Source organism: Eurytemora carolleeae, unplaced genomic scaffold (assembly GCF_000591075.1).
Source record: "Eurytemora carolleeae unplaced genomic scaffold, Eaff_2.0 scaffold305, whole genome shotgun sequence".
Classification (NCBI taxonomy): Eukaryota; Metazoa; Arthropoda; class Copepoda; order Calanoida; family Temoridae; genus Eurytemora; species Eurytemora carolleeae.
The window spans coordinates 59,116-82,474 of NW_019396192.1; the positions used below are offsets into that span (position 1 = coordinate 59,116).

The 23,359-nt window shown below is 32.2% G+C and overlaps 2 protein-coding genes across 2 annotated transcripts; one reads left to right on the plus strand and one right to left on the minus strand.

Moving 5' to 3' along the window:
• The first annotated feature begins 1,600 nt into the window (after positions 1 to 1,600).
• Positions 1,601 to 5,113, plus strand: LOC111697775 (balbiani ring protein 3). The gene is made up of 3 exons (XM_023467894.1): positions 1,601 to 1,682; positions 3,094 to 3,263; positions 3,849 to 5,113. The coding sequence occupies exons 1-3, from the start codon at positions 1,661 to 1,663 to the stop codon at positions 4,515 to 4,517; spliced, it is 861 nt and encodes a 286-aa protein (XP_023323662.1). The 5' UTR covers positions 1,601 to 1,660; the 3' UTR covers positions 4,518 to 5,113.
• A 3,857-nt stretch (positions 5,114 to 8,970) lies between these two features.
• LOC111697771 (cholinesterase 2) lies at positions 8,971 to 22,700 on the minus strand. The gene is made up of 19 exons (XM_023467890.1): positions 22,650 to 22,700; positions 21,715 to 21,777; positions 21,232 to 21,283; positions 20,014 to 20,100; positions 19,637 to 19,741; positions 19,137 to 19,187; positions 18,687 to 18,775; positions 17,930 to 17,990; positions 17,191 to 17,300; positions 16,579 to 16,701; positions 16,039 to 16,145; positions 15,511 to 15,593; positions 14,365 to 14,475; positions 12,977 to 13,163; positions 12,370 to 12,454; positions 11,541 to 11,652; positions 10,814 to 10,946; positions 9,945 to 10,089; positions 8,971 to 9,209 (listed from the first exon to the last, which is right to left on the minus strand). The coding sequence occupies exons 2-19, from the start codon at positions 21,726 to 21,728 to the stop codon at positions 9,056 to 9,058; spliced, it is 1,809 nt and encodes a 602-aa protein (XP_023323658.1). The 5' UTR covers positions 21,729 to 21,777; positions 22,650 to 22,700; the 3' UTR covers positions 8,971 to 9,055.
• Positions 22,701 to 23,359: the final 659 nt, after the last annotated feature.

The following is a 23,359-nucleotide window of genomic DNA, read 5'->3' on the forward strand; positions in this document are numbered from 1 at the left end:
TGCATCAGATTTATATAGTTCCTCACCAATATTAGTAGTTCTTTAATTCCTCACCAATTTTCAGCAGATTGTATAGTTCCTCACCAATATTAGTAGTTCTTTAATACTCACCAATTTTTAGCAGATTTATACACCAATATTAGTAGTTCTTTAATTCTCACCAATTTTCAGCAGATTTATAGCTCCTCGCCAATATTAGTAGTTCTTTAATTCTCACCAATTTGGATCAGATTTATAGAGTTCCTCACCAATATTAGTAGTTCTTTAATTCTCACCAATTTTCAGCAGATTTATATAGTTCCTCACCAATTTAAGTTGTTCTTAAATTCTTCACCAATTTGCATCAGATTTGTATAGTTTCCTCACCAATTTAAGTAGTTTTTTCATACTCACCAATTTTCAGCAGATTTATATAGTTCCTCACCAATTTAAGTAGTTCTTAAATTCCTCACCAATTTGCATCAGATTTGTATAGTTCCTCAACAATTTAAGTAGTTTTTAAATTTCTCACCAATTTTCATCAGATTTGAGTTCCTCACAATTTTAAGCAGTTTTTTTGTTCTTCCCCAAGTTTTGATGTATACTCTTGAATCTATAGATCTTAAAACTAATATAGGGAGGTTTTTCTTGTGATGGGGGGTACCACTAGTATGGTAGCTAACTAAAGAGCTAGCCAACTAGGGAGTTTACAAACTGGCCCACTAGTTTGGAAGCTAACTAAAGAGCTAGCGAACTAGAGGGTTTACAAGCTGGTCCACTAGTATGGAAACTAACTAAAGAGCTAGCGAACTAGGGTGTTTACAAGCTGGCCCACTAGTATGGAAACTAACTGAAGAGCTAGCGAACTAGGGTGTTTACAAGCTGGCCCACTAGTATGGAAACTAACTAAAGAGCTAGTGAACTAGGGTGTTTACAAGCTGGCCCACTAGTATGGAAACTAACTAAAGAGCTAGCGAACTAGGGAGTTTACAAGCTGGTTCACTAGTATGGAAACTAACTAAAGAGCTAGCGAACTAGGGTGTTTACAAGCTGGTCCACTAGTATGGAAACTAACTGAAGAGCTAGCGAACTAGGGAGTTTAAAAGGTGGTCCACTAGTATGGAAACTAACTAAAGAGCTAGTGAACAAGGGAGTTTACAAGGTGGTCCAATGGTATGGAGACTAACTAAAGAGCTAGCGAACTAGTGATAAAAGATAGTTTGATAGCTAGATAGTTAGATAGCTAGATAGCTAGATAGTTTGCAAACTTGATAAACTTGTCGATAATCTAACCTAGAAGATATCATATATTTAATCTTTGCAGAAACCTCAAGTTTTAAGGATTTTTAGACTTTGCAAAATTGTACCTTTTTCGGATAAGTTTCATATAATTCTCCTGATTACTGTCGTTTAAATTTGAAAAGCCTACAGTTATACATTGCATACATATAATTTAAAGGCAAATTTTATTATATATATTATATACAGTTATACATTGCATACATATACTATATATATATTAAACATTTTCTTTTTTCCCAAAACAAAATGTTTAATGGGTTTTTAATTGGAATTAAACTTTATACAAATCAATAATATTATTAAACTCAGATTGTTTCAGATTGAAAAGGGTTAAGTCTTTCATCGAAGAATTTTTTAAATGTGAGACTCAAGTAATTTAATGGAGAAGTGGATTTTTTTCAGTAAGTATTATTATATAATTATAATTATTTAATTATTATAGTTGCATATATATTTCTTGATAAACCTCATTTTTCCTTTATTATATCTGAGGTCCGTTTTATTTTTTCCTTTAATTTCTAAAAAAGCTGAAAAACAGATGTTTTACATCGTATTTGCTTTCTCCATGACGTATTTTAAAGATCATCAGGTTTTCATAATATATATATTCTCACCAATATTTCTAAGCTTTTTTTCAAATCAGAAGAAATATCTAATTCATGCTTAATTGTAGTGTAACTAACATTGAAGTTTACAATTAGGTCAGGTAACCGCCCTCTCCTCCTCCTAAATAGTCTTTTTATCCTCCGTTCTGCTTGAACTGCATGAAAGCACGTGCTGCCTGATGGTGAAACATGCTTGACCTCAAGTGACATTATTATGCAATAGCAAACGTTTTTACCTCTGAGGCTGGGGAGAGGGGGGGGGTGGTCAAGTGACATTATTATGCAATAGATATAAAGATTATGAAGTTTTCATCATTTTACTAGTTCGGGGGCAAATAATTATAAAAACGCTTTAGTCTTTTTTGAAATTATTAATTCAAAATTCAAATAATACATTATAATTCGAATATTTTTACGATTTACATCATGTACATTTGAAACATTGAAACAATTTTATATAATAATATAAAAAAGTATGTTAATACATTTGCAAAAAAAGATTTTTTAGTTAGACCGGGGTTATGTAAACATTTACAATACTAAAAAGTCATGTTTTAGGTTGAAAATTACAAAATAATGTGTATACATGTGAATACATACACCTTTTTACACACAAGAAAATCTGTAAAAAATATATTTTTTAAATATTACTTTCTTCAGAAATCTATGGAGAAATATCCATTTAATTTTAGAATCGGCGAAAATTCTATAAATCTTACAAAGTTGACTAAATAGTATCTACTTTCTGTTAAACAATTTTATAATCAATATTTTTATATAACAATTTTTTTATAATAAATAATATCATCTACCTATATCCTATCTATGAGTAAGCTGGGAATCCAGAGTGTTGTGAACCTAAACCTAAATATCATCCTTACCATTACAATTGTAGGGTATAGAACCTAATCACGGGGTCTAGGACACTATAAACATTCTAGAAACAACGCTTTAGATTCTACAGATGACGCTTTAATGTCAATCTTGGTTTAATCCGAACTTATAAAAAAATCTTATCAACTTCTAAAATTGCTAAAATGTATCCAATTTCACATCTGCGGAAACTCTCTTTTTAGTGTTTTATATTTTAGCAACTTGACAGCGGTATGAAATAGTCTTTATAGGTCCTAAACCAGTGCGAAAATTCATCCAATAATGAGTCATGCAGCAGGTTGCCATGACATCCTGATTTATTAATTATTTTCAGGTTTGATGTTACAACTAAGCCAGGCCGAGGTTCATGAATGTGAGCCTGGACGAATGGAGCAGATCTTGAACCGAGGAGAAGGAGAGGAAGGATGTAAACCTAGACTTACAGTTATTCGTCTTCCTGATCCTAAAGATCAGTTCTCTCATGTTACTCCCAGTCATATTGAGGTAAATACAGGGGATACAGGGGATACAGGGGTTACAGGGGATACAGGGGATACAGGGGATACAGGGGATACAGGGGATACAAGGGATACAGGGGATACAGGGGATATAGTGGTTACAGGGGATACAGAGGATAAAAGGGGATACAGGGGATACATGGGATACAGGGCATACAGTGGCATAAATATTTTTATTCTACGTTTTATTTTTAACCTTCATTATAAAGAACCTTTTTATGCAATTACGGAAACAAAAAAAAATCGATTGACATTGCAAGGGAATTAAGCCTTCTAATCCCTATGTCTTCACAACCTAATCATAAATATCTTTAATGTCATATTTCAAACTTTAGATTCTGAAAGATAAATTTTTCTAAGTTTGCACCATAAGGTTGCAAAGACATAGGGATTAGAGCTTGCTGCGAGGGATCAGTTCCCTTAGATATTTTTGTCCAATAAAAGATAGACCAATAATCCATCCTTGTTGACCTCCCCCACACCCTCCAACGTTACAAAACGTGAAGAAGGAGGGGGGGGGGGGGCTATAAATTAATTTCCAACATTTTGATAAATATTTTAATTTGAACAGGTTCTACGGTGCAGCGGATCCTGTCTTCACTCCTATCATAACTGTATACCCAGAGAAACCAGGACTAGGAAAGAGAAGGTTCTTCTCTCTCTCAGATCCTTGGCATCCGGACCTGCTGAGAGTACATGTGGTGAGGTTGAGGTAGAGGAGCATGTATCCTGCAGCTGTGGTTGTGATATCTCGGAGTTACACTGCACCCAGAGACAACGGTTCCTAGCCTCAGAGTGTAGATGCGTGTGCGAGGATACAAGAGAAAGAGAAGATTGTATCCAGAAGGGCTGGTATTGGAACTCAGATCTTTGTCATTGTATGTGTCCAAACCGTCCTTATCCAACCTGTCCTTCCGGTTACATATTCGACCACGAAGAGACCTGTACCTGTCGTGTGTTCTCATACAGAGCTTTCCCAGTCCTGGAGCTAGTTATAGTCGTTCTATCCCTTGGTTCCATCTGTGCAATCCTCTCACTAGTACAGTGCTATAGGAAAGGATTAGGATTGTTTAAACACAGACGGGAAACCAGAATCAGAACTGAAAGTTTCCGGGTCAAGGTTAGATCCTTAAATGAACTCCTGGGTAAATCTGTCCCAGGACGTAGACGGGAAAGTTCTCCTCCCGGAGAAGAGATGACAAGACTAAAGGTAGAACCTAGTGGACCTGAGATTAGTTAGTAAATAGTAGTGAAACCCAATCCAAAGTGTAGTCTTTACAAAACCAGTATTATCACTCAGTTAATTCTTCTTAGAAGAATAACCGTATTTATTGTGAAGAACGAGGACCCAGTGCTTGTTCTGTTAAAACATAGAATTAAAACCACAACAAGCCAGTATTAGTATTACTCCTTAAACAAATTTAATACTGAAATCACAGAGCCTGAACCTTTACACAGAATATCGGTATGAAACTGGGATTCGGAAACCAGACATTTTTTGGTCGGAAAAATCCATTCCAAATAATTTTTTCTTCAACAAAGCCAGTTTACACAAAATATTTTTTTATTTTTTTATATGAATTTACGCAAATAATTGAACTTTAAAAGAAAACCTGGCGTCAAAAGTTTCGTTTATTGATCGTCTCTTAAGTTTCCTGCTCTGGGTGTGTAATGTTTATCAGGTGTATAAAATGACAATGTAAACTGTAAAGTGTATAGATATACTATAATAGGTTAACTAAATAATTTCAATATACCATTTTTTCAAAGAATATTAAAGGGACTGTTAGCGCAATATCAAATATAATAAAGGGACTGTTAGCGCAATATCAAATATAATAAAGGGACTGTTAGCGCAATATCAAATATAATAAAGGGACTGTTAGCGCAATATCAAACATAATAAAGGGACTGTTAGCGCAATATCAAGTAACCGATTCACAACAGTACCCTTTAAAGCTTTTACTGATCAAGTACGATTTAGATTTCAATTTTAAGTATTTTAAAATTATTTTAAATAATTTTCAATTGTGGATTCTTTTCAAAAGTGGAGGAAAGCAGAGTTCAACAATTTTGAACCTAAAAAACGACAATATCTTCCTTATTACCGATCAGATAAAGGTGTAAATGGTACCGTTGTGAGTCAAGCATTGACATCATGCATGCAGGACCCCTTGATATTACGCTTACAGTCCCTTTAACACCCCCCTGACCAATTTCAACAAACGCCCCTTTGACTTAATTACTAAACTTTTTATTTTTAATGATTTTAACTTCCTGATATTTTCTAGTTGAAAAGTAAAAACATATTTAAATAATAAAATCAATTTTGTCAGATTTAACTTTACTTCTTAACCAGGTTTTGAAGGAAGGAAAAAATTAGTTTTCAATGATATTTAACGAAGGTTATATTTCCTAGTTCTAAGTCCACTATCTTATCATACTTGACTCATTAGAAAAGACATTTAAAGAGTTTTATTTAATGACGAAAACGTTTATTCAGTAAATAGTCAACACAGACTTAAAGGGCAGCGCTGATCAAATGTTTATTTTATAACATTTAAACTATATTTTCATTTAAAATTAAAATTAAAATGTTTTAATATGCATCACCTGATAAACCCTGATAATTACTTAAAGATAAAAGTATGAAATGTATTTTAAATATTTCAAATTACCTGTTCAACAGTTTATTTATACATTTATGATTATAGTTCATGATCTTAACATTTTTTGAATCTCTATTTAGAAATTAGAATTCAATCTTTTAATAAAATATACAAGAACCTATGTTTTATATTTTCCAAGTTTAGTTTATAAAAATGGAATTGAAATCAATTACATAACTAAACTAACTAGGGTATAATTAGTGAAGCCGCGCGGTATTGAATTGATGTCGATGACATTTTTTGTGGCAACCCTCTTGACCTCTATGGAGCGTCAATTTAAAACATTTTGCCCGGAATAAAGATTGCCATCTATCTATATTTTTAAAGAAGTAATCTCTCTGTTAGGATGTTCGTATGTCCGATCATAACTTTTGAACCTCTTGACCGATTTGCCTAAAATTCTAATTGGGGAACTCAATGGAGCCAAGGAAATGTTAGCGTAGTCTAAAGATTGTTCAGAATGAGTGGGGGTTGAAGTTTAAAGGGAAAGTTTAGTTTCCAGGCAAAGTTGGGTATAGAAGGTAGTTAGTTAAAAAAGAAAATGCCCCAAAGGAATTGCCATAAACTCTGATTTTCTAATCACTATATCTTTGGAACCAAATGTTGCAGACCTTAGATATTTCAAACAATAAATTCCGTTAGATCAAATAATCTGAGCTTGAAAAGTCAAAGGTTTACAACATCGGGTTCTAAAGATATTGAGGTTTAAATATTTGATTTTGTTACAAAGACTCAATTCCTTTAACAGAAAAATTCACGAAATTTTTTCCTCAATTTAGAGTACAATAAAAGATGACGACTTACAAAGGAATTGTTAAAAGCTAAAAATTGTGAAAAAAAGCCTAGTTTTAGGATACTTATTTATAGATGCCGATTTAAAAAATCTTTTTATTCAAATACGTCTTTTAAAACTATTCATTTGTTAACGCAGCATTTTAGACACTAACACAATCTTATTTTCGATTTTGGAAATAGGTTGGCAAATTCAAAGGAATCAACCAGGAAAATTCCATATTCCTCAAATAATTTTCTGGATGTTTCAAAGTTTCTTTTAATACTAATCATAATTTCACGTACTTAAATGTATTTTGAACCAGTTTTACCGTCGTGCATGAAATATTTCAGTTTTCTGAAAAATTACGTATTTACTCTCTGAAAGCATCTATAATGATCTAACCGCATGAGTCTATACTGTAAACCTTTAGTTATGAATGACACATGTTTTATTTCGCGTAGGCAAGCTTTCCCCATATTGTCTTGCCGGTTCCCAATTAACAAGGAAAAAGAAATTTAAACAAAACATTGTAAAACTAAAATAACACTCCAACATGTTTGTAATAGTTTCATTCGTCCCCGACACTTCATACATATATATATTCAAACGCACAGAGCAATAGATAAACAGATATGTAATTTCAGAACTGCATGCGCTTTTAAGTATAATCTAAGCAGTCCAGGAAGATTCGCGCCCTTTTTACACGAAAATATTATTGTTATATAATTTTTAAATGATTTCTGTTGTAAAATTCAATTCGACATTTTCGTGGACTATAACTGAAAGCATGGTTAGACTAAACAGACTAAAATGATAAAATGGTTTCCATCTTTTAAACCTTAAAGTTGGGTTTTATATATTATTATTTTGCAATGTTTTTTTTGAGGATTCTTCCTCTAAACCCTGACTCAACTCTTATACACAATTACTAAAGCTACGAAAAGGTATTGAAAAATAATTTTCCAACTGTTGAACCTTTATGTTGATAGGATCTATGATATCATCAAATATTTTGCATTATTTAGGTGAAATATTGATTTAATTTGAATAAAATCCATAAAACAGAGTGTTTTCAAAAAATTTGATGAGAGTTGAAATTAATTGTACATTTTTATTAAATATTTCTGTAAATAGAATTTGATATAGCCCTTTTCTTCACTTAAACCCATAGAAAAGGGAATAAGCATGGTTTTAATCAGACCCTGGGTTTTCTAGTTTAGTAGAAATAAAGGTCAAATTTTTGTGATATTAATGGTACGTCCTTACGACTTCTTAGCTCCTCTAACTTTGATAATCTGCAAAGCAAATTCATACAGTTACATATCAGAAAGTAACAGTTTTTGCCACGAACTCAAATATTCTTGTCCAGCACCAACTTATATGCTACACCTCAAGAATTGAGAAGGATATTTAAAATATCTAAATATATTTTCTCTGAGAACCATCAAGTTTTTTTGAAGCAGTTGAAAAACTCTACCACAAAGGAATATTTACAGTTACACACATTTAGAAAGCTCTTGAGGGTTGAAAAGCCTCCTGCCTTAAAACAAATCAGAAGTTGTGATCCTGTACAGAACTATATCTACCAGTTGATGTTAAAAGTTCCTGACTCTTCTTATCCCTATATCTTGGCAACCAAATGTCGCAGACCTTAGATATTTCAATCTATTTATTCTGTTAGATCGGATAATCTAAGTTTGAAATATCAAAGGTTTATACCCACTAGTTACAGAGATAGAGAAATTAGAAAATTTGAGGTTGTGGCAAAAACTCAATACCCTTAAAACCTCTTTATTGTCTTATTATATTTTTCATGAAAAAAGAGGAGTTATGATTGAAAACATTTCAGGTTTTAATCTTACGTGAAATTTACTTTAGTTTAACGTGCACAAATCCTGTTTTTTGAGTATTCTCCCTATAAACCATCTGTCAACTAGTATACACAATTAATAAAACCAAATAAAGTTCTCGAGAAAATATTGTTTTAATTTGAACAAAATCTAGAAAACGGAGTGATTTTAAAAATATAATGGGAGTAAATAAAAGCGTAAAGGTGTTTCTATAATTTGATATAAACAGTTCTTCACAAAACAAGAAATATTCCGCCCTGTGCTGCTGGGTTTCAGACAAGCAGCTTCATGCAGAGAGTAATTCATTTACCTCTTCATTTTCATACTCCTCATATAGAACCTAATTTCAAGGGTTTACTCGTATAAATATTTACCAAAACTATAGAAAAGGTCTCAAAGTTAAAACAAAATTAGTTCAATATGTATTTCTGTTTTATCAATGCATGCTTTAATCCATTAATACTTGAACAGCTGTTCAAGTTCACTATTTTCCAACTCTCTCAGGATTCGACCAGGTTCTAATGAAGTTGTTCTCCATCTTGAACTCTGTATCTATGACAAGATAAGGCATCTCCTGGTCATTAAACCTATTCCAGGTTGGAACACCTTCTATAGGATTCTCAGCTGCACTTGGATCTCTAAACAGTAATATTTGTAGTGTAGTCCTAGGACGGAACTAATGTATAGCAGGAAGTAGTTGAACTAGGAATGGCTATTTGAACTACTGCTCTAATGCACTTTCTGCCACACTAGATAAATAGTTCAACTCACTTCACCTTGTTCAACTACTTCTCGTCTTTATTAATTCCGACGATTAAGATCTTCAGGTTTAATTAGAACACTCTAAACTCGGCATAACTGCAGAAAAAAACCGGAATGAAAGTCGTCTTTGTTCGATATAATTCTTTTTAGCCCTAGAGCCTAATTTCATGAATTTGAGCTACCGCTGGTTCAAATCTTGAATCACAGTTTCAAAATTAAAGATTTAACTGGCACTTGGTCTTAGCTTCGATTTGAGGCGTTATAAACTTTAATTCACAGTTGGGTATCCATGTGCAAAAACTTTGTATTCAATTTTAGGAAAGTTTGATCGCATTTTGACCAAAAAAACTAGGCTTTGAGAAAATGCACAACTATTGCTATCTATGCGGTAAGATTTAGCGAAATGATCGCAAAATTTGTATATTATTCTGCAGATATTCATAACAACAGAGAAACTTGAAAAAAATGTTTTTCCATGCAACAAGATAATTTTTAAGATAAGTTTTCCAGCGATAAATAAAATTTTGCGCTACTATTGCGCATATTGTGAATGGAAACCTTAGTTTAACTTCACAGTTAGCATAACCTTCAGATTTCAGATGTTTATTTACCCGTAGATGGCAAAGTTGGTCCAGAGGTTGACCATCTTCCAGGAGATCTCCCAGTCCTGCTCCGACATAGTGAATACTCCGGTAGAGAAAAGGTATAGGAGTTCGTCACCATGGGTTACTCCACGGGGGATCGGTGGTTGCTCTCCTGAACAATAAGAGTTTTTCATCAATTTGAAAAAATACAAATTCGTTTTAATACAGTTAAACCCTTAATAACGAAAACATCGGAAGAATTTATCAAATGTCGTCTTGACAATTTTTCAATGAGTTTTATACTATATTACGTAAATTTCAGTATTTGCGAAAATAGATAAATAGCCATGAATATGCGGGAACAGATTTAAAGAGCTCCATATAATTATTTAATAAAAAAACTAAATATCTGCAACATTACATTATCAGAAAGTGAAGAATACGACATTTGATGAATCCTTTCGATGTATTCCTTATTAAGGGTTTCACTGTATATTATTCAAAATTGCTTAAAGTTAAGGATTTTTATCATTAAACCTGCATTTCTTTTTTTTAGATTTTCAGCTTTTTATTTGGTTTTAAGAATGCTTCCAATAATATCTGTAGAATAAAAAGAGAAAGTTTGTCGAAAGTATTTAACGGAATTGATTTTCAGATATAATTGAAAACTATATGATTAAATTATACTATTACAATTGTATAATTACCCCTCTCTCAATTTGTATGTTACAGGTAAAGAATAGTTTTCAGTCACATTAAAAAGATTTTTCCTGATGTTAAAATCTTTAAATCGAGATTATTGACAAAATATTTCTGTAATAATGCGGCGTAAAATTGATAAATCTACGCGGATTTCTTGTTTATGTCGTCTTCAGCTGACCTGTTAAAGTTTTTACCTGGGAATAGATAGTTCCAGAGGGAAGATTCTCCGTAGTACTCGAAGGAATAGTACCAAGAGTCCACACCAGTTAGTACATTGTACTTCATGAACTCGTAGGTAGACGCTTTGATGAAGAATGTTCCAACAAGCTTTTAATAAAAAATGTATCAAAACACATCTATAACAGGGACTATGAGCGTAATTTGAGGTGACATTCCATTTATACACGGACATCACCGATTCAAAAAGGTAATCTTTAAACCCTTGACTGATTATAGAGTACAGAGAACTCAGCAAAAAAAGCTTGCTAATAAAGTGTTCAACATTTACTAGCGTTTCTGGAGATAAATAAGGAAAAGTCGGACATCCTTCTCAAGGGTACCACTGTACATCCTTCTCAAGGGTACCACTGTAAATCCTTCTCAAGGGTACCACTGTAAATCCTTCTCAAGGGTACCACTGTAAATCCTTCTCAAGGGTACCACTGTAAATCCTTCTCAAGGGTACTACTGTAAATCCTTCTCAAGGGTACCACTGTAAATCGGTGATGCTTCTCTTTTAAATGGAAGGTCACTTGAAGTTACGCTTACAGTCCCTAAAAGAGTAGAGAAAATCTTTTCTAACCATAAATGGTTGCCAACTTGCCAAGCTCTAACGAGTATAATGTACACAATTTGTCCAATCATAAGAGAAAGAAAAATTCCAACTGTAAGATTATTTCAATTCATATAAACTATACTTACATTGACCATACCATCCATCATAGTATCCCAGGTTCCCATTTCAGTATGATCGAAGAAAGTGTATTCCAACATTTCATAAATATTTCCACTTTGATCTTTCAAACCCATAGCACTAGATTATAGTCAATTATCAGTCTACTACCAACAATTTAAGCATTTAAATGTTGCTTTTCAAGCGGCCATCTTTTCTCCGTGATAATATAACTCGAAATATTGAGGTTTTCTGTAAACAATGATAAATTTCTAGTTTTGTTTTAAAATCTAAATTTTCCAGGCTAATTTTTCGCTTTTTACCGTCCATAAACCTTCTCTGGGGTCGTGTGGATTTGCCACTAATAGTCTAGGCACGATTGGTTCACCCGTTTCGACGTTTACCATGGATAAAGAAAAACAAGCCAAATTTATATACAGACGCAGTTCGCCTCAATACGCTTAGTCTAATGTGAAGGATTTATAGATATGTTGCTGTTAACTGTAGAGAAAGATTTAAATAAATCTTATATATTTTTCCTTTTTTTAAGAAAATATAAAAATACGATGGTTTTAAAAGTATTCTTGGTTGACTGAATATTTGTGTGGAACCTCTCCTGGATTATTTAAGATCCTGAACCCAAAAACATTTTTTTAAAAGAAAAAAATACTGTTTAATTTTCAATGGTGAATTGTTAAAATTATTACAAAGCAGAAAAAATATCAATCTTAATATTCGCAAACAAAAAAAGTTGTGTTTAGTTTTAGTTTAAAAACGTTTAAATATGGGTCAAGTTATTGGTACTTCAACCTAATATTCCAAAAAAGAAAAATTAATTTTTAATTTTTGTTCACTTACTTGAGTAATGTGTAGATAAAGAGATGCCTGAGGAAGAATTGATCTTCTAGTACATTGTTCGGTAAAATGTAGGAGTTGTACATAACTAAACAAATGATATTTATAGTGGTGTACAATGTAGGAGTTGTACATAACTAAACAAATAATATTTATATTATAGTGTTGTACAATGTAGGAGTTGTACATAATTAAACAAATAATATTTATAGTGTTTTACAATGTAGGAACTGTACAGTGTACATAACTAATCAAATAATATTTATAGTGGTGTACAATGTAGGAATTGAACATAATTAAAAAAATAATATTTATAGTATTGTACAATGTAGGAGTTGTACATAACTAAACAAATAAAATTATATTGTTGTACAATGTAGGAGTTGTACATAACCAAGCAAATAATATTTATAGTGTTTTAAAATTTAGGAGTTGTACATAACTAAGCAAATAATATGTATAGCCTTGTACAGTGTAGGATTTGTACATTTGAAGAAATAATGTAAAAAAATGTTCACAGTATAGTACAAAGTTGGTATCATAAATAACTAAAGATATGGGTTACTTTATTGGAACAAACTATTAACGTTTTTATTATAAAGGTACTTACGGCCTAGAACAAAAGATCCTTCGTTCTTGTTTGATCCGAATAATGCTGGTTTCTGAGCATTACTTCCTTCCAACACCATTTTCATTATTGCAGTTTTAGGATGCTCATCGATAAATATCTTGCCATGGGTCTGAGCACAAGGACTTGATCCTCCAAATCCAAGTCTTCCTTCTGCTCTTTCCGCCAACTAAACAAATCGTTGATTTAATCCTAGATATCTATTCATTTAGTTATACCCAAATCCTAGTTTTCTCCTCTATCTAGACTTATACCCAGATACAATCCTAGTTTTCTCCTCTATCTAGACATATATCCAGATGCAATCCTAGTTTTCTCCTCTAACTAGATATATACCCAAATGCAATCCTAGTTTTATCCTCTATCTAGACATATACCCAGATACAATCCTAGTTTTCTCATCTATTTAGGCATATACCTTGATACAATCCTAGTTTTCTCCTCTATCTAGACATATACCCAGATACAATCCTAGTTTTCTCTTCTATCTAGATATATACCCAGATACAATCCTAGTTTTCTCACCTATCTAGATATATACCAAGATACAATCCTAGTTTTCTTCTCTATCTAGACATGTACCCAGATACAATCCTAGTTTTCTCATCTATTTAGGCATATACCTTGATACAGTCTTAGTTTTCTCCTCTATCTAGATACATACCCATAAAATCCTAGTTATCTCATCTATTTAGACATATACCTTCATACAATCTTAGTTTTATTATCTATCTAGACATATACCCAGATAAAATCCTAGTTTTCTCACCTATCTAGAGATATACACGGATACAATCCAAGTTTTTTCCTCTATCTAGACATATACCCAGATACAATCCTAGTTTTTTCATCTATCTAGACATATACCTAGATACAATCCTAGTTTTCTCCTTTATCTAGACATATACCCAGATACAACACTATTTTTCTCCTCTATCTAGACATAAACCCAGATCAAATCCTAGTCTTCTCCTCTATCTAGACATATACCCAGATACCATCCTAGTTTTCTCATCTATCTAGACATATACCCAGATCCAATCCTAGTTTTCTCCTCTATCTAGACATTTACCCAGACACAATTCAAGTTTTCTCATCTATCTAGATATATACCCAGATACAATCCTAGTTTTCTCCTTTATCTAGACATTTACCCAGATACAATCCTATTTTTCTCCACTATCTAGAAATTTATCCAGATAAAATCCTAGGTTTCTCCTCTATCTAGACATATACCCAGATGCAATCCTAGTTTTCTCCTATATCTAGATATATACCCAGATACAGCCCTAGTTTTCTTCTCTTCTTTAATAAGTTTTTAATGCTTATAAAAGGTGAAGATAAGACTATAATATAATGATTATACTTACATAATAAGTTTTATGAGCATTAACAATTTCTGCCGCAGTTTTCTCGGTTCTTAGACAGGTGATAAGACCTGATAAACTATCTTCAGGACAATCCAAGGCAGAGGCAATATCCTGGGAAAAAATCATGTTTTTTTTAATTAAATGCATGCGGTCATTAATTTTATATTAAAAAAATGTTAAGAACAAATCATCACTAAGAATGGCTCTTACAGTGAAACCAAAAAGCTGTGGAATAGGAAGACGACTGTTAGACTATAATCTTAAATAATCAAATAAAGATAAAACACCCATTTCAATTAAAAAAATGGTTTTCAAGCTTTCATGTAAACTTGTTTGCTTTAGAAATAAAATCATATACAAATAAGATTTCTTCTATGTCGTCTTCCTGTTCCAGAATATCTCTGTAAGTAATGGCAAAACAGAATTTATCAGAAAAATCGTCCAAAACCTAATTTTCATTTATAAAACATTTATAGAGACAAAGTTACTAATTTTTGATGTAGCGCTTTCAATCGACTCTTTGCAGCAAAGAAACTGAACACATGCCTCAAACTCCGATTTTCCAGTCCATATATATTTGAAACCTGTTGAAGACCTTTAATGTTTTAAACTGTGAATTCATGCTGGCTTTAAAAACCTTTCTCCTGAACACTGTATACTTGAGATTGTGACATGAGCTTAGTTTTGTTAATCGTTTTCATTTCACTTTCAAACTGCATTCTGTCATAGTTTGCTTTTTTAAAACTTTGCAATATTTTCATTCTAAAAAAGGATAAACGGACCAAAAATGAAACATTGTATCATATTTGTTTTTGGTTAGTTAATTAAATAAATTGTCTCTTTGTTTAGAATACACAATTTTGAAATCATCTGCTCATATATTTTGATAAATTTTGACCCTGAGAGAAACTAAATGAAAAGCAAAAGTTACCTTGGCATGCTTCAAGGGTTCATTATAATTACCTTGGCATGCTTCATATAATTACCTTGGCATGCTTCAAGGGAACATTATAATTACCTTGGCATGCTTCAAGAGTTCATTATAATTACCTTGGCATGCTTCAAGGGTTCATTATAATTACCTTGGCATGCTTCAAGAGTTCATTATAATTACCTTGGCATGCTTCAAGAGTTCATTATAATTACCTTGGCATGCTTCAAGGGTTCATTATCAAAGGCCCAGCTTGACAAGGCACTTCCAGATTCAGCAATAGCTTTAGAAAAAAGTGCTGAAAAAACAAGAATTTAAACAAAATTCAACTTTTAATTAGTTCTTTAAATTGTTTTATTTCCAAATCCTTTAAGCTTAGAAAAACGAAAATCGTATTCAACTTCATAGTTTCAAATACTAAATAGTAACTTCCTGTCATCACTGAATGACCAGGTGTAAATTTTAAGATTCATTTAAAGAAATTGTCCATTTGACAGGGTCCAAATGATTTCAGGTGACGAACGAAATTAACATCAATTATTATTTTACAAAAACGACAAACGTTGACTTATTTACATCTTGAAATTGAACTGATCGCGCTCCATTCTTCAATAAATGCCCCCCCCCCTCTCCATTCTTCAATAAATGTAACCCCCCTCCATTCTTCAATAAATGTCCCTCCCCTCCATTCTTCAATAAATGTTCCATAAAAATGTAAACCCTAATGTGGTTAGAACACTTACGCTGAGAGAGAGGTGAGAGCATATGATATGTAACAGAGGCACTTCCAGCTGACTCTCCCATAATAGTTACTTGGTCAGCATCTCCACCAAAAGCAGCAATATTATCTCTGAAAAATATAAAATTATAAATAAACATAAATATTTATGGGAAACTAGAATTCCTGAGTAAAAGTCCAAGGAGTCCTAACTTTAGAATCCAACTCCACCCATTAAATGTAGATGTTCGTATTTACTATTTAATACTTTTTGTTTTAATTATTACAGTTTATAACTTCTCTTCCGTTTTTTTAACGAACTTTAAAGGAGAGGACAAAATATGACTGAAAATATTTCGTTGCAGTTAGTTTTACCTGTATTTGTAAATACCTACATCGAAGGTCATTAAATATGTCTATTTAAAAAAGATTTTCATTTGATTGATATGGTCATGATTTGAAATTTAAAAGTTTATGGAAAAACCCTGCAACTTATGACTATTTTAGTAAATAAACGAATCAGCTTAAAGTTGGAGGTCTTATATTGAAGAACAATTGTACTTACTTAACCCACTGAAGAGCAAGTTGTTGATCAAGAAGTGCCATATTTCCAGCTATTTGATCGTCAGGCAGACACATGAAGCCAAGAGGTCCAAGACGGTATTGCATCTCAACCAGCACAACATCTCTAAAGAAATGACAACTATTAAAACATTCATTTCATCCAAGGGAAAAAATCCCGTAAAAATTGAAATTTTCCTTTTTTGCAATTAGAATTTTTGATTATTTACCAATTTTGTAATTTTGGCTCGCAAACTCTGTTTTGACAATATCTCATCAAAAACTAAAGTCTTGAAATCCACAATCCTTGACAGGCAGAATGTCAACTCAAGATCAAAGGAAATTGATTGAAATTGGTGAAATTAACTTAGATTGCGTTGTCGGGAGATTTTTTAAAGATGAGAAACAATTTTAGAAGAAACATAAAAATGAATTACTATTAAATAAAACAATTTAACTTTTATTTGTTTTCAATCATAACATCTTATATTGAAAACAAAGATGTTTAGAATTTCTAATATGCAACCAGAAAAAATTTGCTTATCCTAAACTTATGCGTAAAATAAAAACTAGAGGAGCTGCGAGGTCACAAAGTCGTACCAAACCGGAAGTTTACCTTTCGAGTAGTTTGCCTGGTCCAGCTCCGATATATCCTCCAAGCATGAAAGCTCCTCCATGAATGTACACAATAACAGGCAGCTTAGGATTAGAAGACGCAGATGGAAGCTGAATTATTTATATTATAGAGAAAATATCTAATCACAGTGATTAAAGTATATATATAGAGATTAAATCACTCTAAAAGTCATCTTTTTGTACTAATACCATATCTTGCCCAGAAAAAAATGAAAAATACTGTGGACACTTCCCCAAAAAAGAAGTATCAGATATAGGGTGTAAAGAAAGTAATGCATCAGACTGTTTTGGTTCTAAATTGGTGAAAAAAGTGCGATCAACAGATAATTGATTAATTATTTTTCTATCTGTCCTTACTAAACCGGTTTTAATATAAACAAACACATTCATAAATATTTTTCTATCTGCCCTTACTAAACCGGTTTTAATATAAACAAACACATTCATAATTATTGTTTTCTCTTTGACAATACACTCACTCAAAGAAAGTGTCCAAAACTAAAGTCTGAAATGACATTTATGAAGGATGGTCGGGCTGGGGTCATAATATAAGAAAATAAATTTATGATAAACAATTTTTTGACGCATCTAGGACATTATTTTCAGTGATCACTTTCTTTACACCCTATATTTTTGAGAGACATGCTTATTTCTACTCTATTTGTTTTCTCTCCTCTGTGAATTTATTTTTAAAAAAATATGTTAGTATTTAGAGTTACCTCTGGTGTGAAAACTGCAAGCTTGAGACAATCCTCTGTACCCATAACAGCTAAACCAGCCCTGGATGGATTAAATTATAACTCAAAAAGGTCGTCTTCGCTTTCAAGTTTCCCCCCCCACCATGTCAAAATACAGCTAAGGTCTCGAAATGAATTAGGTTTATGTAAAGGAAAGTGAAGGTTGGGTACAGTTTATGTACATTTTCCAGAGTACGTTGTACAATGTACACGTATTGGAATGCTTTGGTTCAGCTTTGACCTAGAGGTTTAGGAATACCCACAAATGATGAATTCATTAAATACAACAATCTGAAGGTCAACAGGGTCTTAAAGGGGCTGTAAGCTTAGTTTCAAGTGATCCCCCATACAAATATTGCAATGTTCGATTTACAACGGTACCATTAATTGCTTTGTCTGATCAAATGTTTATGTTTCTTTAAACGTTCTGTTTTCATCTGCGTATTTTCTGCGAAAGTTACTTGCCCAATGTTTGCTTGTAAGAAGCAACGAAAAAATTATCAGAATCAAGCAAGATAAACGAAGGTATCTTCCACATTTTTTATCAGATTACGGTTTCAAGGGTACCATTGTAAATCAGGGAAATCGCCTTACAGTCCCGTCAATTCTAGAATATGTAATCTCTTAAATAAGCCAGTATTGCAAGGATGAAGAATCACAAATTCTGTACAGTCGTCTTTGAAGTCTCATCCCATGTTGGTAACCGGCCCTGTATGCTGCAAAATGGCTCCAATATTACCTTTCTGTTTCATTGATCGGAGCCTCGTCCTCCCACATATGGAAATATGGATTCCTGAATCCTAGATCTAGTCCAGGCTGGGGGCAAACCTTAATACAAAACCTTTAGTAAACGGACAATAGACAGAATTTTTCAGTGATCCTCCATTTCAAGAGTGGATCCTCAATTTCAAGAGTGGATCCTCCATTTCTAGAGTGGATCGTCAGATTATCAACTGTACCCTTAAAAGCTTTGTATTATCAAGAAAGGGTGAGGAACAATGAAGGAAATTGTAAGAATTATACACTTTTTAAGATTAAAAACGGCTATATCTTCCGGTGATCAGATGAGGGTTTAAGGGACCGAATTGGACATGTTCCTATTTAAATAGAGTGGAACTTGACATTACAAACACAGTCTCTTTAAGATTATAATTCGAAATAATTTTTAAGAAAATTATTTAATTCTTACATGGTTCCACCAGCCAGTAATGTAGGTCAAGTAAGAAGCATCAAAAGCATCCTAAAAAAAATATTCAATGTCTATACTATTATTTGACAGGGTCTGAACGTATGATCAGATCAAGGCCTGTTTATAATATTATTCGGCAGGTTCTGAACGTATGATCAGATCAAGGTTTGTCTATACTAATATTTGGCAGGGTCTGAACGTATTATCAGATCAAGGTTTGTCTATACTATTATTTGGCAGGCTCTGAACGTATGATCAGATCAAGGTTTGTCTATACTATTATTATACGTATCATCAAATCAAGGTTTTAATTACATCTCTCTTGGTTTATATCTGTGTACAAAGCATGAGATTTTAACAACGCCGTGAAACTCTTTAAATACTACAATCTGAAGGTTGACTTTGACTACATGACTTGATTTATTCTTCAATTTGTTGATTTTGCGAATAGAAAAAAAGTTATACTAAAAAGAAACTAAAATTGTAAAAATAGGCTTCACCTTTCCATCGTTTAAGGCAGGTTTAGGTAGGGGAGGCTGAAACCTATTCTCTCCACTTGTATCTTCTCCATAAGGTATATTCCAGAAACCGAAAACATCACGACCCTGAACACAAGATAGTTTAAAGAAAATTCTTAAATGAAGGATTGTCTAAGTGAAGGATTGTCTATGTGAAGGATTGTCTAAGTAAAGGATTGTCCAAGTGAAGGATTGTCCAAGTAAAGGATTGTCCAAGTAAAGGATTGTCCAAGTGAAAGATTGTCCATGTAAAGGATTGTCCAAGTAAAGAATTGTCCAAGTAAAGGATTGTGCAAGTGAAGGATTGTCCATGTGAAGGATTGTCCAAGTGAAGGATTGTCTAATAAGGGACTGTTTACCGTGAACTGAGTAGATTTCTTGCTTCCTTGAATTTTCCCAACTCCAGGAACTGTTACACAAGGTCCAGTTAAACAGTCAAGAATACCCTGATCATCAAATAAAAAATTATTAATAAATAAATATTTTGCTGAAAAAAAAAATCAAAATAATTTTTGTAAATTTTTCATTTTGTTGAATTTTCTAAAATAAATGATCAAATTCTTCGATTCATGTTCTTAAAAAGCAAACATTCCCTTTTCTTATCTCCTTCAAGTTGTTAAACTAACTTATTAAAATGTTCATTTTCTAATTCTTGTTTATTATTAATTAAACGAGTTTGGTAAACAAACATGGAAGCTCTAAACAGAAGAGTACAAAGATATGTTTGTTGTGCTAATGGTGACACAATGGAAACTGCGGAGTACTTTAATGAAAATGGTCAAATTCATCTGGCAAACGTTTACCATTTTCAAAATAAATCAAAGTATGTATCAAAATATCAATCTTGAAAAACTGAGTTCAGAAACGTTAAATACGTAAAAGTCCATTTAAATTAAATCAAACAATTTTTGAAATATTGAAAAACGGGCAAATGGACAATATTCAGCGGTCCCAGGCGCATCTTTTCATTCCCGTGTTAAGATGCTTTGAAAATTTAAAAAATCAACCTCCCTTATGATTTACATTTTTTTTAACTCGTTAATTACTGAATGGGGTTTGTTATTTTTTTTTTTTAACAAATGTTAAATCTTATTTGCTATTGTAAAATTATCTGCTGTGCAAAAAGGATTCGACAATTTCAATAAAACGTTTCACCCTTAAATGTAGACAAAATAAATCAAATAAAATCATTTTAAAAAGCCTATAGACATAATTTCAAGAAATCCTCCAATTAGGTTCGATCGATTTTCTATCTCGAAAAGTTTTGAATTCTAACAATTTCCTTCATTCTCTCTGGCGCATAAAACCGCAAGTAATTTGTTTGTGAGAGGCCACAACTGAAAACGACGGTTGTTGATCGATGTACTATTCTTTAAATTGAGGTTCACTTGAAATCATGTTTAGAGCTCCTTTTATAATTTACAAAAACAGAAGCTGCATAATGTTAGAACAAAGATTATCTAACTTTATAGAATTAAAAGTATAATATTTATATCTACAGTTTATTTCATATTTACAAGAACAATACAAAAATCAGAAATGTTAAAATAAAAAATAATAAAAATACTAGAGTTTACCTCACTCTCTGACCCTGCCGCTAGGGCCACCAAACAACAAGCTGATATCAGCCTGCAAAATCAATCAATCAAATATAAATATTTTGTTATTGTGGACGCAGCGCTCGGCTCTCTAGACTTTCCTAGACGCAGCGCTCGGCTCTCTGTACTGCCCTAGCCGCAAGGCCCGGTTCCAAAATTGTCGTCATTCAAAAACATGCGTTAGCAATATTGTCTTTTATCATTCTAAAAGGAATTAAATATTCGCCATAAACTCAAAGATCAAAGGTTTAAAGTTTGAAATATCAAAGGTGCTTACTCTCAAGTTGTAAAGAGATAAAAAGATTAAGGTTTGTGGCGAGTATTCAACTTCTTTAATTCTTGTTCATCTTGTTCCCCAGCCCTATTCATGCAACAATGTCGTAAATATGATATAACAGTATTTAATTTTAAAAGTTTTGAAAAAAAATTTTTATTTCGTATTGATTGATTTGATATATGTTCCTGATGCTAAACATTATGCTTCTAATTCCTTCTCCAACTACTGTTTTACAAGCAGCCAGCTTGCTTAAATACACACCTTATCTTTTATTTATTAGTTGTAAATATATTGACTTTAACATTTTTTAAACTCTCTGTTATTTAAGGAACGCAACAGAAGGGAAAAGGGATTAAAAAAAATTATAAACACAATAAATCTATGTAAGAAAAGTCGCAGGAAAAAAGTTTCTGTGGAAAAATAACATCTGTAAAGTTTATCCCTGCAATGATAAACTTTAGAACCGTTCTTATAACCTCCATTAAAGCTTCTAATAACTTCCATTAATCCTTCTGAAAACATTCGTAATTATATGATAACTTCCATTAATCCTTCTGATAACTAGCATTAATCATTCTGATATCTTCCATAATTCATTCTGATAACTTCTACTTCTAATACTACTTCTGGTAACTTCAATTGAGGTTACAATCTTGATAACCTTCATTAACCCTCATTATAATTTCCAGTAATCTTAATGTTAACTTTCATTAATCCTAATTATAACTTCCATTAATCCTTCTATCAACTTCGATAACTTTTATTAATCATAGTTATAACTTCCATTAATCCCTTTGATAAACTTAACTACTCTAATACAGATTCAAATTAATTCACCGCTAATCAATGTAAATAATTACAGAAGAAAAAAGAAATGAAGTGGATTGTTTGAAACAAAAAATTCTTTGATAATGATACTCTCTCCATATTTAAAGAATATTCCAAAATAAGTTTTATGTCGTTCATCTTCTTCGAGGGATTATGCATGGCATAGTCTACCTTATATATATACACTCTTTTTTATGCAGTAGATTGTTTTTTAGAAAGCGGAGTTTTTTTTGGGTAAAATCCTAAAGGTTCGTACTCAACTCAATTTAATCATGTTTGTTTTGTACAAAACCTGCGTCTATAAGGATTTACGTCTTTGCCTTCATATCTTTTCTTTATCTGGGATTTCTGAATAAAAGTGCAAGGGTCAACTATTGCTTAAACATTTTTTAACATTTAACATTAATTTTGAATGTGAAACTGTAAATATTAAATAACTAGCGAAATTTCTTATAAAGCCTGGGGTAAAAGAGAAATTAAGAATTTCGTTTAAATTTCAAAAATTTTGATTTTAAGCCATTGATTGAAATTCTTAAAATCTACGGTAGATTTGAAAGCACAAAAAAGGCAGACCACATTTTGGAAATGCCAGGACTATTTCTTTCAGAATCCTATTTGTAAAAATATGTTGACGAATGAATTCCGCAATTTCTTTCAAAGAGGAAAGACGATTTTAAAGCCATCTCTCAACTACTACTATACACTAAATTAATAGTTTGAAGTGCAGATAAATCGGTACACTGTATGCAAACACACAAATGTATTGATTTATAGCTTTTTTATCTTGCACAAGGATTAAACAATATTTTATTATTTTTTACTAACTTTTTCCAACTGCAGTATTTCACCTGCAAGTAAATATAAAAATTTTATATTATATACTCGGCTTACAGGGCACTTCGCATCCCCTTTTCTAGAAAAACTTTGAGCTTATAGATGTTGTTTTGCACATTGAAAAATTAAAATTTCGGAAATTTTTTAATAAAGGAGTTGAGTTCTTGC

Bases quoted from the DNA above. Each gene is read 5' to 3' on its own strand.
- LOC111697771 (XM_023467890.1), bottom strand. The intron at 20,101-21,231 runs GTAAACTCTAGT...TTTGATGATCAG, and splicing joins CGGCAGGGTCAGAGAGTGAG to GGTATTCTTGACTGTTTAAC. The intron at 18,776-19,136 runs GTAAGAATTAAA...TTTTGTATTAAG, and splicing joins TTACTGGCTGGTGGAACCAT to GTTTGCCCCCAGCCTGGACT.
- LOC111697775 (XM_023467894.1), top strand. From the start codon at position 1,661: ATGGAGAAGTGGATTTTTTTCA. The intron at 1,683-3,093 runs GTAAGTATTATT...AATTATTTTCAG, and splicing joins GGAGAAGTGGATTTTTTTCA to GTTTGATGTTACAACTAAGC. The intron at 3,264-3,848 runs GTAAATACAGGG...TAATTTGAACAG, and splicing joins TTACTCCCAGTCATATTGAG to GTTCTACGGTGCAGCGGATC.